Source organism: Aspergillus campestris, assembly GCF_002847485.1.
Source record: "Aspergillus campestris IBT 28561 chromosome Unknown P168scaffold_10, whole genome shotgun sequence".
NCBI lineage: Eukaryota > Fungi > Ascomycota > Eurotiomycetes > Eurotiales > Aspergillaceae > Aspergillus > Aspergillus campestris.
Genome location: NW_020194345.1, coordinates 1,345,688 through 1,357,114, shown reverse-complemented (window position 1 = coordinate 1,357,114; position 11,427 = coordinate 1,345,688). Strand labels below are relative to the sequence as shown.

The window sequence follows — 11,427 nt, the reverse complement described above, 5'->3', positions numbered from 1 at the left end:
TTCTGGGTTTAGCATTCAGTCTGCTATCTTCGGTTAGTCTGATTTAATTGTTTCTGCTGAATTGTACGGAGTACTCGAACTCACAGAGGTGATTTGCATCATGTAGGCCTTGTCTGGTTGAATGATTTGATCTCTATAAGTGTACTCTGTAGCGCCAGGACTTGTAATTTTGGTAATAAACATTCTCTCTCCTTGGTCGATCATAACCTATATATACGCATTAATACAAATACAAATAAATAAATAGAAATAAAAAGGATTAGAAGTAATCCATTTCCGCCACGCTGACAGCTAACGCCAGCCCTACATGCTGCAGATCGCGCAAACCAGCTTCAGGTCTATGGCGTCACTGTCAGATTTAAATTTAGTACATAGTAGTTAGCCGCCTAGATCATCAATCCGCAGATAGAATGGTCCTGCAGTAGCAGATCAGGAGCACATTTCCCATCACAGAAACCACCTGAACGCGAGCAGTCCACTTGACATACAGTTGTTTATATCTCCCAAAAAGATCAGACTGACACACTTCGTTAACTCATAAAGCCAGCTTATCGTACAAGTCAAAGGCCATCCAAGCAAAGACCCAATGCAAAGGAGAAATTTTAAGCCTAGCCCGTGGAACACAATTATAAATACAATATCAGGGCGAGCAGATCCTCAGATTTCCGTCCAAAACGAATCCAACCGACACCAGCGTACACAGCAGACGTTCGTCTACCGTGGCAGCCAATCCACCTATTTATCACCCAACAGCTCTTTGCGCATCTCCTCGCGTTGTGTGCGCGCCTCCTCCTTAGCACTGCTGCGCTGCGCTTCGACCTCCGATCGTTTCTGCTCCTGTTGTTCCTGCGCCGCGTACCAAACTAGACAGCAAACACCACATTAGACTCAATCCTTCAAACAAGTAATCCAAGGGTGGACGGGACAACGCACTCGACTTATCCGACTTGGACCACTGCTTTAACCGGTTGACGTAGTCATCGAATTCTTGCGCGCGGCGGTCACCCTCCTCCAGGCTGCGCTTCTGCAGATCGGGATTGTATCGCTTGAAGAGTTCTTCGTCGGTGGGGCGGATGGACTGGACCAGGGCGGGACCGCCGACACAGATGACGATGCCGCTGTAGTGATCACATTGTGTAAGACATAAGATTGATTGAAAAAGTATTGGGATGGGCGGGGTGCGTCTTACGTTCCCAGCATTTTCAACCACGTTCCTGCTCGCGACATGGTGGATATGTGGATGTGAGGGGAGGATGTAAATCAGGCCAATGTTTTCTGCACTAGAAAATCAAGAGTATCTGTAATGGTATGGTTGGAAGGCTGCTGTCGTATGGGTAGTCTGATGAGAAATGCGCATAGGCTGGTTCGCGGATCGGATAGCATCATCGGTGTCGGCCATGTGGCTGTGCAGGACGGTCTGTGGCTTGACCCAGAAGTAACCGTGGCGCAGTAAAAACCGCTTCAAATCAGGTACCAATCAGAACCATCCATCTGCACACTTCACTCCACATAAAAAGTTCTTTTTGCTCCACTTGGTCTGCTTTTCTGTTGGCGCTAGCTTGATCCTGCGAGGCATTTCTATCAATTTTGAGGGACTTGCGGTTGAATGTTTGGGTCTGTGGATGTCTTCTATTCCAATCCTATGACATGACTTTATCGATCGCCTCGGCAAAGGCTCGGCTCAGTCTATAGCTACTGGACAATGGCCCTCATTGAGAAATGTCAGGATGGATGTTGGGATCCTTTCACGCTAAGCACGAGATGATCATTATCTTACGGATTTGGATTTCAAAGGTTTGCTGCGGTGTTGGCACCCGCTAATAGATCCATGTGAACTCTTTGTTTGTTGGTTATTTGTTTATGCATAGGCTATTTATGGGTCATTGACTCCATCACCAACAACAGGAGCCAACATGAACATCCCTTGAATGTCATGGCACGGTCCTCGAGACCATGTTGACAATGGACCCAACGAGCATTCCAGAAGCAAGGAGCGCCCGAGGCTCCACCTCCGCGACGAGATCAGCAATCTGATACGCCCATTCTGCAAGGGCGTGTCGCAAAGGAATCCGGCGCGCTCAGGAGATAAAAGGAATCTGCGGGCTTCAATTGTAGGACAGAGTGGATCTTGGACCCTTGATCGGATTGTGTGACATTCGACTCGTGCTGTTGGGGATGTATTGCAGGGGATATTTATACAATATACATGGCGCACCAACCCCTGATGGACACTATTCAGCTGGTCAAGGGAACCACACCCACTCCACACAGATTTGCTCTGGATATAGATGTCTTTGAGAAGGAGGCATGTGACGATGTCGAGAGTCCCTCCATACACGGTCAGGCGGCGCATGTGGTATTATCCAATCGAGTCTGATATCTACTCGGAAACTTGAACGGATTATACTTCTGGGACGGGACAAGCTATATTAATCATTTAAATTAACAATGTAGAGAAACAGACGGCGGGGCATCTTGGCATAAACCCTGAGACGTGGGTCATTCAATCATTTTCTCCCCATTCATTGCCTGTTCTTTGGTTTGCCTAATTAGCAAGTCGAGGAATGTCTAACGGGTTTTTGGTCCAGTGGCAGATAAACTTTGACAATTGGAAGATGTGCAATTCCAGTCACCTCGGGAAATGAAATGCATTCTCTGTAGGAGAAATAATGATTGTGTTGGGTTTAACGTCTGGTGGATGTGAAGCTGTCTGCTGATTCTTGACCATCCCTCGACGGGCAAAGTACCCGCGCAGTACATTCATTACTTGAACGGTACCTCCACCTCCGACGCCCTCCTAAATTCTATCATTCCCCCCTCATTGCCGACTTCCTTTCCACCTCATTCTCTCTCTCTCTCTCCCCTCTCTTTTCTACCTTCACGTTTATCTTCTTCTGATTCTTTCTGTATCCTTATTTTTCACCCTCTAATTTCATTCTCCTTTGGTTTAGGAATCCTAGCCATACGCTCTTTAGCAGGGAAGGTTGTCTTCCTTTCTGTCATTATCTCCTTCAGGCCGACTGTTTGTCCTCCCCTTTCCAGGTTCCCCTTCATTCCATACGAGAAGCCCAAACCTCACGTCTGTCGCTTGGGAGTGCTGTTTCTAGGCGCTTGGGCCGCCGACCGCGCTCGGGTGCTTCGGTCATTTGCGCTGACTGTGTCGTCTTATTACTACAGGCGCGACAGGCACTGGGCGCATAAACTTGGAGGAAGTGGTCGCGCACTCTTTATGCGCTTGCTGAAGGTTACCCACGACTATCGCTCTTTAGCAACCTGAGATACTAGTAAGCGACCTGTCATGGCCGATTTCAACCCTGTTCGTGGACTAATGTCTAGTTCCTGAAATAAGCAGTGACCCAGACCTGTGACCCGTCGCCGATAAACACTTAGACCACTTTGGATTTTACTTTGGAATAGGGGGGTTCTTGTGACGGAGCCTTCTAATTGACCGACGACCCTGGTCACGTTTGACGCCTAATCCCGGTATTTGCCGCCTTTGAGGCCGCTATGGCGTACCCGCAACAGCGTGCGCCTCCCACGAGGCAATTCGGCCCTCGTCCTCCGCGCGCGGGTTATCCACCCCCGCAGCCAGATGCGTACGCCGACTACGGTTATAACAATGGGTACGGGGAAGGAGGCTACTATGATGAGGCGGGGCAGGAATACCCTCCGGAGTCATACACGCCGAGGTCTCATGGGCCTCCACGAGGAGGTCCCCCACGACCCCCTCGTGGAGGTTACCCCCCCATGGACCCACCACGTGATAGAGGATATGCTCATGGTGGGCGACCTCCGCCGGGCCATGACCCTCGTCGCAGACCGCCTCCAAGAGACCGGATGAAGCCTCGTGAGTGCGACCGTTTCGCGAGTTGTCCCTCCTACAGGTATTGACGTGTGTTTAGCTGGTCGTTCGCCCGCCGATAGGATGCCGCAGGACAATCCGTTCCCCATGTTTCCTCCCCGGGACCCCCGAGACCCCCGCGGACCTCCCGGACCTCCCGGGCCTCCTGGCCCTCCTGGACCGAGGGGGGTAGAACGGGGCATGGCTGCCATGGACATCAATGGTGGAAGGATGCCAGATCGGCCCGGGACCGCCGGCGGAAGAAGGCCGGATATGCCGCGACCGGCGAGGTCAGGGTCTAGCAGCAGGGGAAACTATCCTCCGCCGCCTGGCCCGTCCAGGTCCGCCAGTGCAGGACGCCCGCCCGGTCCCTACGCGGATCCGTATGGCGCACCGCCGGTGCCGGGCATGAACCGCAGCGCAACCATGCCCGTGGGCGCTGGGGGACCGGGCGGCTACCCTGGGCAGTCCAAGTATGAGGATACCGGCTACAGTGGCGGAGACCATAACGATACCGAGGATCTGCTGGACAGCTACTACAACAGCGCCCCAGATGAACCGGACATGCCGAATTTCGATGCACATAAGGGTAGTGCCATCGACGAGAGCCTGCCAGGTCTGGAAACGCCGTCACAGAAGAAACAAGCGGCGACATCGGCGAACCAGTATGCCGCATTCCAGCCACAGCCGGGACAAATGCACCACACCCAGTCGCAGCCGGACTTGAGCCGGGGCGACAAATCAGGTAACCAGCTCGCCCAAGCAGGATTTCAATTTGACCTCCCGGAACCGCAGTCGGCCCCGGCAGGGTATCAGGATGGGTTCGATTTCCATCAGGACCCTTATAATCAACAACCCAACGGACAGTACGGGCCACCCCCGGGCGGTCGCGGGACCCCAATGCAAGGATATCCTGGCAATGCACCCCCGCGGCCATATCGGGCCAACCAGTCGGGGTTCGTCACGGACAATGGTGCGGTCAAGGAACCAGAGGCTATGGATCCTGATCAGAACCCAGATGCGTTGCCGCACCATCCTGCGCCGTTCCGCCCGGGCCATGACCAGGGGAGCAAGCCAGCGCCGGTGCGCCAGTACAGCAACGCCGCTCCCCAAGCAGCCCCTGCGCAGATCCAACCCGCTCAGCGACCCGTCCCTAAGCCTGTTACCCATGAAGAAATCCAGCGGCTGCAGCAACAGACGAAGGGTAAATCCGCCGACCCCAAGCTCCAACTGGAACTTGCGAAGAAACTGGTCGAAGCGTCGACGGTCCTCGTGGACAATGCGCACCTGGACACGAAAGGCAAGGCCAAGGCTCGGGAGAAATATACCAATGAGGCGTACAAGATCGTCAAGAAGTTGGTGTCGAACGGGAACACCGAGGCGCAATTCTTCATGGCCGACTGCTATGGCCAGGGCCAGCTTGGTCTTCAGGTCGACAACAAGGAGGCGTACAATCTGTATCATTCCGCCGCCAAGGCCGGGCATGCGCAGGCCGCGTATCGCGTGGCGGTCTGCTGCGAGATTGGCCAGGAAGAGGGCGGCGGAACCAAGCGCGATGCTGCCAAGGCGGTGCAGTGGTACAAGCGTTCGGCGTCCCTGGGAGATCCCCCAGCCATGTATAAGATGGGCATGGTCCTGTTCAAGGGGCTGCTGGGGCAAACGAAGAACCCCAAGGAGGGCATTTCCTGGTTGAAGCGTGCGGCGGAGCGCGCCGACGTGGAGAATCCCCACGCATTGCACGAGCTTGCCCTCATGTACTCCAATGCCGGCCCCAACGATGTCATCATCCGGGACGAAGCATACGCCAGCCAACTGTTCCACCAAGCAGGAGAGCTGGGGTACAAGTTCTCCCAGTTCCGCCTTGGCGCAGCCTACGAGTACGGCCTGATGGGCTGCCCCGTGGATCCCCGCCAGAGTATCATCTGGTACACGCACGCCGCCGCGCAAGGCGAGCACCAGAGCGAGCTGGCCCTGAGCGGATGGTACCTCACCGGCGCAGACGGCATCCTCCAGCAGACGGACACAGAAGCGTACCTGTGGGCGCGCAAGGCCGCCATGGCGGGTCTACCCAAAGCCGAGCACGCGATGGGATATTTCACCGAAGTCGGGATCGGCGTCGCCGCCAACTTGGACGATGCCAAACGATGGTATTGGCGGGCTGCCGGTATGTCCCCCCTTTCTTCTCGACTGATTCTCCAATAATTCCACAAATACTGACTGTCATTTTAGCCCAAGGATTCCCCAAAGCTCGCGAGCGCCTGGAGGAGCTCAAGAAGGGCGGAGCGCGGATGCAAAAGACGCGGCTGTCTCGATCGGCGGTCAATCAGCAGAAGCAGAACGACGGCGATTGTGTTGTAATGTAGAGTGTAGTTATTATGATATGATATCTTCTTCTTTTCTCTTTTTATTTCCTTTTCTACCTTTTTTTTGGTTAATTGATTCTTTTATGAAGATGGGTGGGTGCAAGCTGAGCAGCATGATACCTTACCCTCTGAACTGGGACCGGTATATTAGCATGGCGTCAGAGTACTAATACTACCCAGTCTCAGTAACACATTCTCCTCATCACCCCCGCCAGTAACCACCATCCAATATCAAGACCATGTAGGTAGACGCAGCCCGAACTAAACCAAGACACCTGATGCAACATCTGCCTAAGGCACCAACCCACGGTCGAGGGCGGAAATGGCGCCGCCCTCCTGACCAATCCGGGCCGATCGGATCAGATAGTTCGCGAAGGGCCGATTGGACTGCCGAAACAAAGAAACGAGTGTCAGCCGGGGATTGATTTGTGATGATTACTCTACTATAGATCTGGACTTTCTTACTTTCTAATATATATACCTTTATACCTTTATACTACCGCTACAGTCAGTCAGTCATTATCATTTGAACAGCGGTACGACACAAGACACTCCCACAGCTAGCCATATATAGCCCATGTCTTCCGGTGCCACTCCAGCAGAAGCAATTCACAACCAAGACCAATACCAGCAGAAACGACCCTCCACAGTCATCCTACTCTCGCTCTTTACTCTCGTAATCGCCGTGCTCGCCGCCACATTTCTACCTGACTCCGACCCAGCCGCCAATCTGTTCCGCTTGAAACGTCTGTTCGCGCCGGCTGCGAGTGCGGGGAGGTCTTCCTCATCTTCTCTGGCTACTGCTGCTGCCACTACTACTACTGCACCCGATAGTACATCGCCAGCGACGAACGGCAAGATGAGTCGGACGCCGGTGTACTTTTTGAGTCATGGGGGGGTGAGTCTTTCTTTCTTATCTCTGTATTTCTTCTGGATATGTTATCCCTATTCGGTGCTATAGGGGCATACGTATGTAGACGCATACGTTTATGTATACGTACATGTATGCTATCATATAGAGTGTCGATAATGGCAGACATAATATGTTCATAACTAACAACAAAAGCCCAACGTCATGTACGACCAGGAACACCCGGCGTATTCAAAACTGGCAGCCATCGGGCGGGAGATCACGACCAAGGTGAAGCCGCGCGCGGTGGTGGTCTTTTCTGCTCATTGGCAGGCGGGGAGGGATACCATCCAGGTGAATACGGCTGAGATGACGGATTTGATTTATGAGTATGTTTCTTTTTATTCTCTCTCCTCTACGATCTTAAGGGTCGTGAAAGTTATAGCTAACCGGTCTGGACAGTTTCTACGGCTTCCCGTCTCATTACTACAAGGAGACATTCCCCAATGTGGGCAGTCAGGAAGTATCCGGTAAAGTACTGGGGTTGCTGAACAAGGCCGGGATCAAGGCCGAGGGGGTGAAGCGGGGGTTGGACCACGGGGTGTGGGCGAGTTTCAAGTGCGGTATGTTGTATTGATGACACTCCAGGTAGTGGTCGTGAGCTGATAGAATCAAGCATTCGAACCCGAGTCGAACCCGCTCAACGTGCCCATCGTGCAGGTGTCGCTGTTCGGTACAGAGGACCCAGTGCAGCACTACAGACTGGGCGAGGCAGTGTCATCCCTGCGCGACGACAACATCCTGATCATCGTATCCGGCATGGCGGTGCACAATCTGCGCGACCTGATGCGCGCGTTCGGCAGTCCCAAGCCCATGCCGTACACAACGAGCTTCGACGAGGCGCTGAAAGACGCAGCCACAAAGCCGCCGGCGGAGCGGGAGCAGGCCATGGCGCAGCTGCTGAAGCGCGGCGATGCCCGCCAGGCGCATCCGTCTTTCGAGCACTTGCTTCCGATCCATATCGGGGCGGGGGCCGCGGGCGAGGATCTGGGGAGGAGACTGTGGACGTATAAGGATGGGAGTATGAGCTGGGCGCAGTATCGGTTTGGCGATGTGGCGGGTGGTAGTAGCTCGCTGTGAGTGAGTGTGGAATTATATAGTGTCGCCTCTCGGAGGATATGGGATATATGATGCCGGTAGTAAGAATTTTCTTCTCCATTCATCTATAGATACAGTGGTGGACAATGGTGCATGAACATGAAACAATCTAGGTAGGGCGCTATGAAGACGCCTTCACAAGCTGGGTGACTTTCTCTTCGATCTGCTGGTCCGTCAGGCCTATAAAATTGGATTAGTAGGCGTTCGTTTGTGTCGTACACAGCATGGGAGTCCTACCGAGCAATGCCTCCTGCTTCTCTTGTCCAAGTGCTATAATTCAATCCGCGTTAGCTTTATATCATATCGACAAGCCAAAACTGGCATACCGTATCTGGCATACACCCTGGGCAGGGTGCCGCCGGCCTCTCGCATGAGGATCGGGGTGTGCGGGTTGTGCTTCTTCATGGTCGGGTAGGCGCGGTTCAGGAACGAGCTAGACAGACGGAATAATCAGAGACGCATTCCAGCGATATATCTATGCCATGGATAGTACTCACCGAACACCGGTGCTCTGCTCAGAGGTCTGACAGAAAAGGAAGCGCAGCTCCTTCAGGCCCTTGGCGAATGCGTATTTGGAGGACATTATGGCGGGAGGTCAACTGAAGAGAGGCAAAACCGGCGAAAGAGAAGACAACGCGTAGTACTGCCCCGATGAGCAATTGGGTATCTGGAGGCAATGGGGGGTAATGAGGCCGACGAGGGGAGAAGCACAGCAGGCCGACGATGAGGTCTGAGAATAGACCAATTGGGACAAGCGGGATTGTCACGCTGAGTCAGCAGTCACCACTTCCAAACAGAACAAACACATAACAGTGCAAACAACACAAACAGGCCGACACCGGTCGGAGTTCGCCATGTTGGAGAGTTTCGTTGGGATTTGAACGTCAGGAACGATATTTATCAGTTGCGATTGCGATCTCAGGTTCGTGGCTTACTCCCTCCTTACGTTATAAAGTGCGGTTGAGCGACTGGCTCAGCTTATCCATCCTCACCGAGCGTACCGCTAAGAGTGCTCACTCTTGGCAGATTTCGTTTCCCGCTCTCTTTCCGCCGCTCTTCTTCCTCTTCCTACACACCGTCCCTGGCTGGAGATATTACACCATGTCGTCGTCCCGTCTTGGTTTCCGATTCTTCCAGAACAGCCGTGCGGCTTTCCGCAATGGCGCTGGTCCCTTCCGTCGGCCTGGTGCCCAGGGATTCCGCTTCCAGAGCAGCGACGCCGCGTCCGAGCAACAGAGCACTTTTCGGCGCATGTGGGACAGCCCTATTGGCGTCAAGACGGTTCATTTCTGGTATGCCCTTCAATCCTATTTTCTGAACGAGGCGATCGCTAATGATGGACTGATGTGTGTAGGGCCCCTGTCATGAAGGTACGTTCGACCTGACAATAAGCATCGATCGTCACGCGACCATAAAACATCGCAACCTCCTTCCCTTGCGCTGTCTCCTCGAACCCATATACTGATATACCCGTCACAGTGGGCGCTGGTCATCGCCGGTATCTCCGACTTCAGCCGTCCCGCTGAGAAGCTGTCCCTTACGCAGAACGGTGCCCTGACGGCCACCGGCGCCATCTGGACCCGCTGGTGCATGATCATCACCCCGCGCAACTACCTGTACGTTTGATCCACTGCTATCATACTGGGGGTTATATAACTAACACAGACAGTCTCGCCGCCGTCAACTTCTTCCTCGGATGCGTCGGCGCCGTCCAGGTCACCCGTATCTTCAACTACCGCCGTAGCGTGGAGGGGTCCTCCAAGGAGGCCCTGAAGGAGATGGAGCACGAGATGGTCGAGCCGGCTAAGGCTGCTGCTCACAAGGTGGAGGCCGCTATTGAGAAGAAGTCTTCGTGAGCTTTCTTGGAGCGGTGTATTTATCGTGTCTATACATAGAATCTTGGTAGGGTTTTGCTCAATGGTATAAAATTCGTCAGTCAGGAGTCACCGCGGGAAGTGGGCTGTGAACAGTTAGCACTGCGTACAGCGGGCCTTACCATAGCTTATCTGTAAAGGGGCTAAATCATACTTCAGTGGGACTATAACCCATCACACCATCTCTAATTAGCCAGTAGAAAGGTAAGAGGTTTAACGAAACATGTCTACCGCTTCATTACCCAGAGACAGGGCAGTTGACAAGGTTCTGCACATGCATCCCTATGCAGGAACGGTTCAACCAACTCGTTCTGTACTACACCTATGCCCGACACTCGCAGGGAGGCCAACGCTGGAAGATACTACGAGGCAGGGCCCGCGCGCAGGTATGATTCACGATAATACGGTTTGGCTGATCATAATGATACAGACCAGCAGTGAATATACGCACTGGTGCCTTGAAAGTAGCGCTCTGCTGAGTAGATAGACATACACGATAGCAGGTGGCACGAGTTAGAGAAGGAAGGTATATATGATCAAGTGTGAGATTCTACAGATGCGAGAAGGATAGTAGACTTGGATATTAGTGTTGTCTTATCCAAAAGGGTGGAACTGAGTCTGGGTATGCGTTTTTCCAATCATGTTTGATATATCTGCAATATGATGCTCTATATCCTGGTTTTCAGGGTGAACTTCTACCAGCGACTGTGGATCAGACATGAGATGGTAGATTATAGTCAAGTGCCAGTGACTCACATACTTGCAATACAATTAGTTGAAACAGTTTAGCTAGTTGGGTTTCTATGCTAATTGAATGCAAGTAGTGAGTGCTGTGCTATTGATATGCATGAACCAAGGGAAACCTCATCTGCACGGTACTGGGCCTTGGAGGTACAAGGAGACTGGAGCTGCTTTTGTTTCAATACTCACTTTACAAAAGTAGATACTAGGCCGTCAGTAGGTGTCACTGAATTGGATATGGCATATATCCGAGAGGCACAAAATATGAACCAGACAGCATCTTCCTTGCGTTGCTTGGGACTGGATGGGTGTATACACGTTATGATCTGATGACTTGTATTCAATAAAATGGGGTTTGGAAGTTGTTATTATATGCGAACCGTATCAGAAAGACAATGGCTAGATTTGAATCTGGCTAGGTTCTTGATTTATACGATAATTCCACTACCCCGTGTCAATAGATGCCTTATATCCTATCAAATAGGCCGATTCAGGCATCGCTACTATTCTCCATCCCAACCCCTGTCGGACGAGGATCGAAAAGGATCAGGAACTGTCTTGGTACACTATATGTGCGCCGATCTCCCGTCGCTTGTCGAT

General features: G+C 52.6%; 5 protein-coding genes across 5 annotated transcripts; 3 read left to right on the top strand and 2 right to left on the bottom strand.

Moving 5' to 3' along the window:
• Positions 1–510: 510 nt before the first annotated feature.
• P168DRAFT_292406 (uncharacterized protein) lies at positions 511–1,349 on the bottom strand. Its single transcript, XM_024837578.1, has 3 exons — positions 1,190–1,349; positions 934–1,118; positions 511–863 (listed from the first exon to the last, which is right to left on the bottom strand). The coding sequence occupies exons 1-3, from the start codon at positions 1,225–1,227 to the stop codon at positions 736–738; spliced, it is 351 nt and encodes a 116-aa protein (XP_024690927.1). The 5' UTR covers positions 1,228–1,349; the 3' UTR covers positions 511–735.
• A 2,158-nt stretch (positions 1,350–3,507) lies between these two features.
• Positions 3,508–6,204, top strand: P168DRAFT_240334 (putative chitin synthase activator (Chs3); the record flags this gene model as incomplete). Its single annotated transcript, XM_024833710.1, has 3 exons — positions 3,508–3,847; positions 3,903–6,005; positions 6,071–6,204. 3 exons carry the CDS (start codon positions 3,508–3,510, stop codon positions 6,202–6,204), a joined length of 2,577 nt encoding a protein of 858 aa, XP_024690926.1.
• A 481-nt stretch (positions 6,205–6,685) lies between these two features.
• On the top strand, positions 6,686–8,322 carry P168DRAFT_292404 (DODA-type extradiol aromatic ring-opening family dioxygenase). Its single transcript, XM_024837577.1, has 4 exons — positions 6,686–7,102; positions 7,271–7,443; positions 7,517–7,677; positions 7,731–8,322. Exons 1-4 carry the CDS (start codon positions 6,782–6,784, stop codon positions 8,192–8,194), a joined length of 1,119 nt encoding a protein of 372 aa, XP_024690925.1. The 5' UTR covers positions 6,686–6,781; the 3' UTR covers positions 8,195–8,322.
• On the bottom strand, positions 8,244–8,863 carry P168DRAFT_329269 (L51/S25/CI-B8 domain-containing protein). Its single transcript, XM_024841447.1, has 4 exons — positions 8,710–8,863; positions 8,539–8,645; positions 8,450–8,482; positions 8,244–8,392 (listed from the first exon to the last, which is right to left on the bottom strand). The coding sequence occupies exons 1-4, from the start codon at positions 8,793–8,795 to the stop codon at positions 8,334–8,336; spliced, it is 285 nt and encodes a 94-aa protein (XP_024690924.1). The 5' UTR covers positions 8,796–8,863; the 3' UTR covers positions 8,244–8,333.
• Positions 8,864–9,110: 247 nt separating this feature from the next.
• On the top strand, positions 9,111–10,151 carry P168DRAFT_292402 (mitochondrial pyruvate carrier family protein). The gene is made up of 5 exons (XM_024837576.1): positions 9,111–9,134; positions 9,239–9,504; positions 9,567–9,582; positions 9,692–9,828; positions 9,882–10,151. Exons 2-5 carry the CDS (start codon positions 9,314–9,316, stop codon positions 10,066–10,068), a joined length of 531 nt encoding a protein of 176 aa, XP_024690923.1. The 5' UTR covers positions 9,111–9,134; positions 9,239–9,313; the 3' UTR covers positions 10,069–10,151.
• Positions 10,152–11,427: the final 1,276 nt, after the last annotated feature.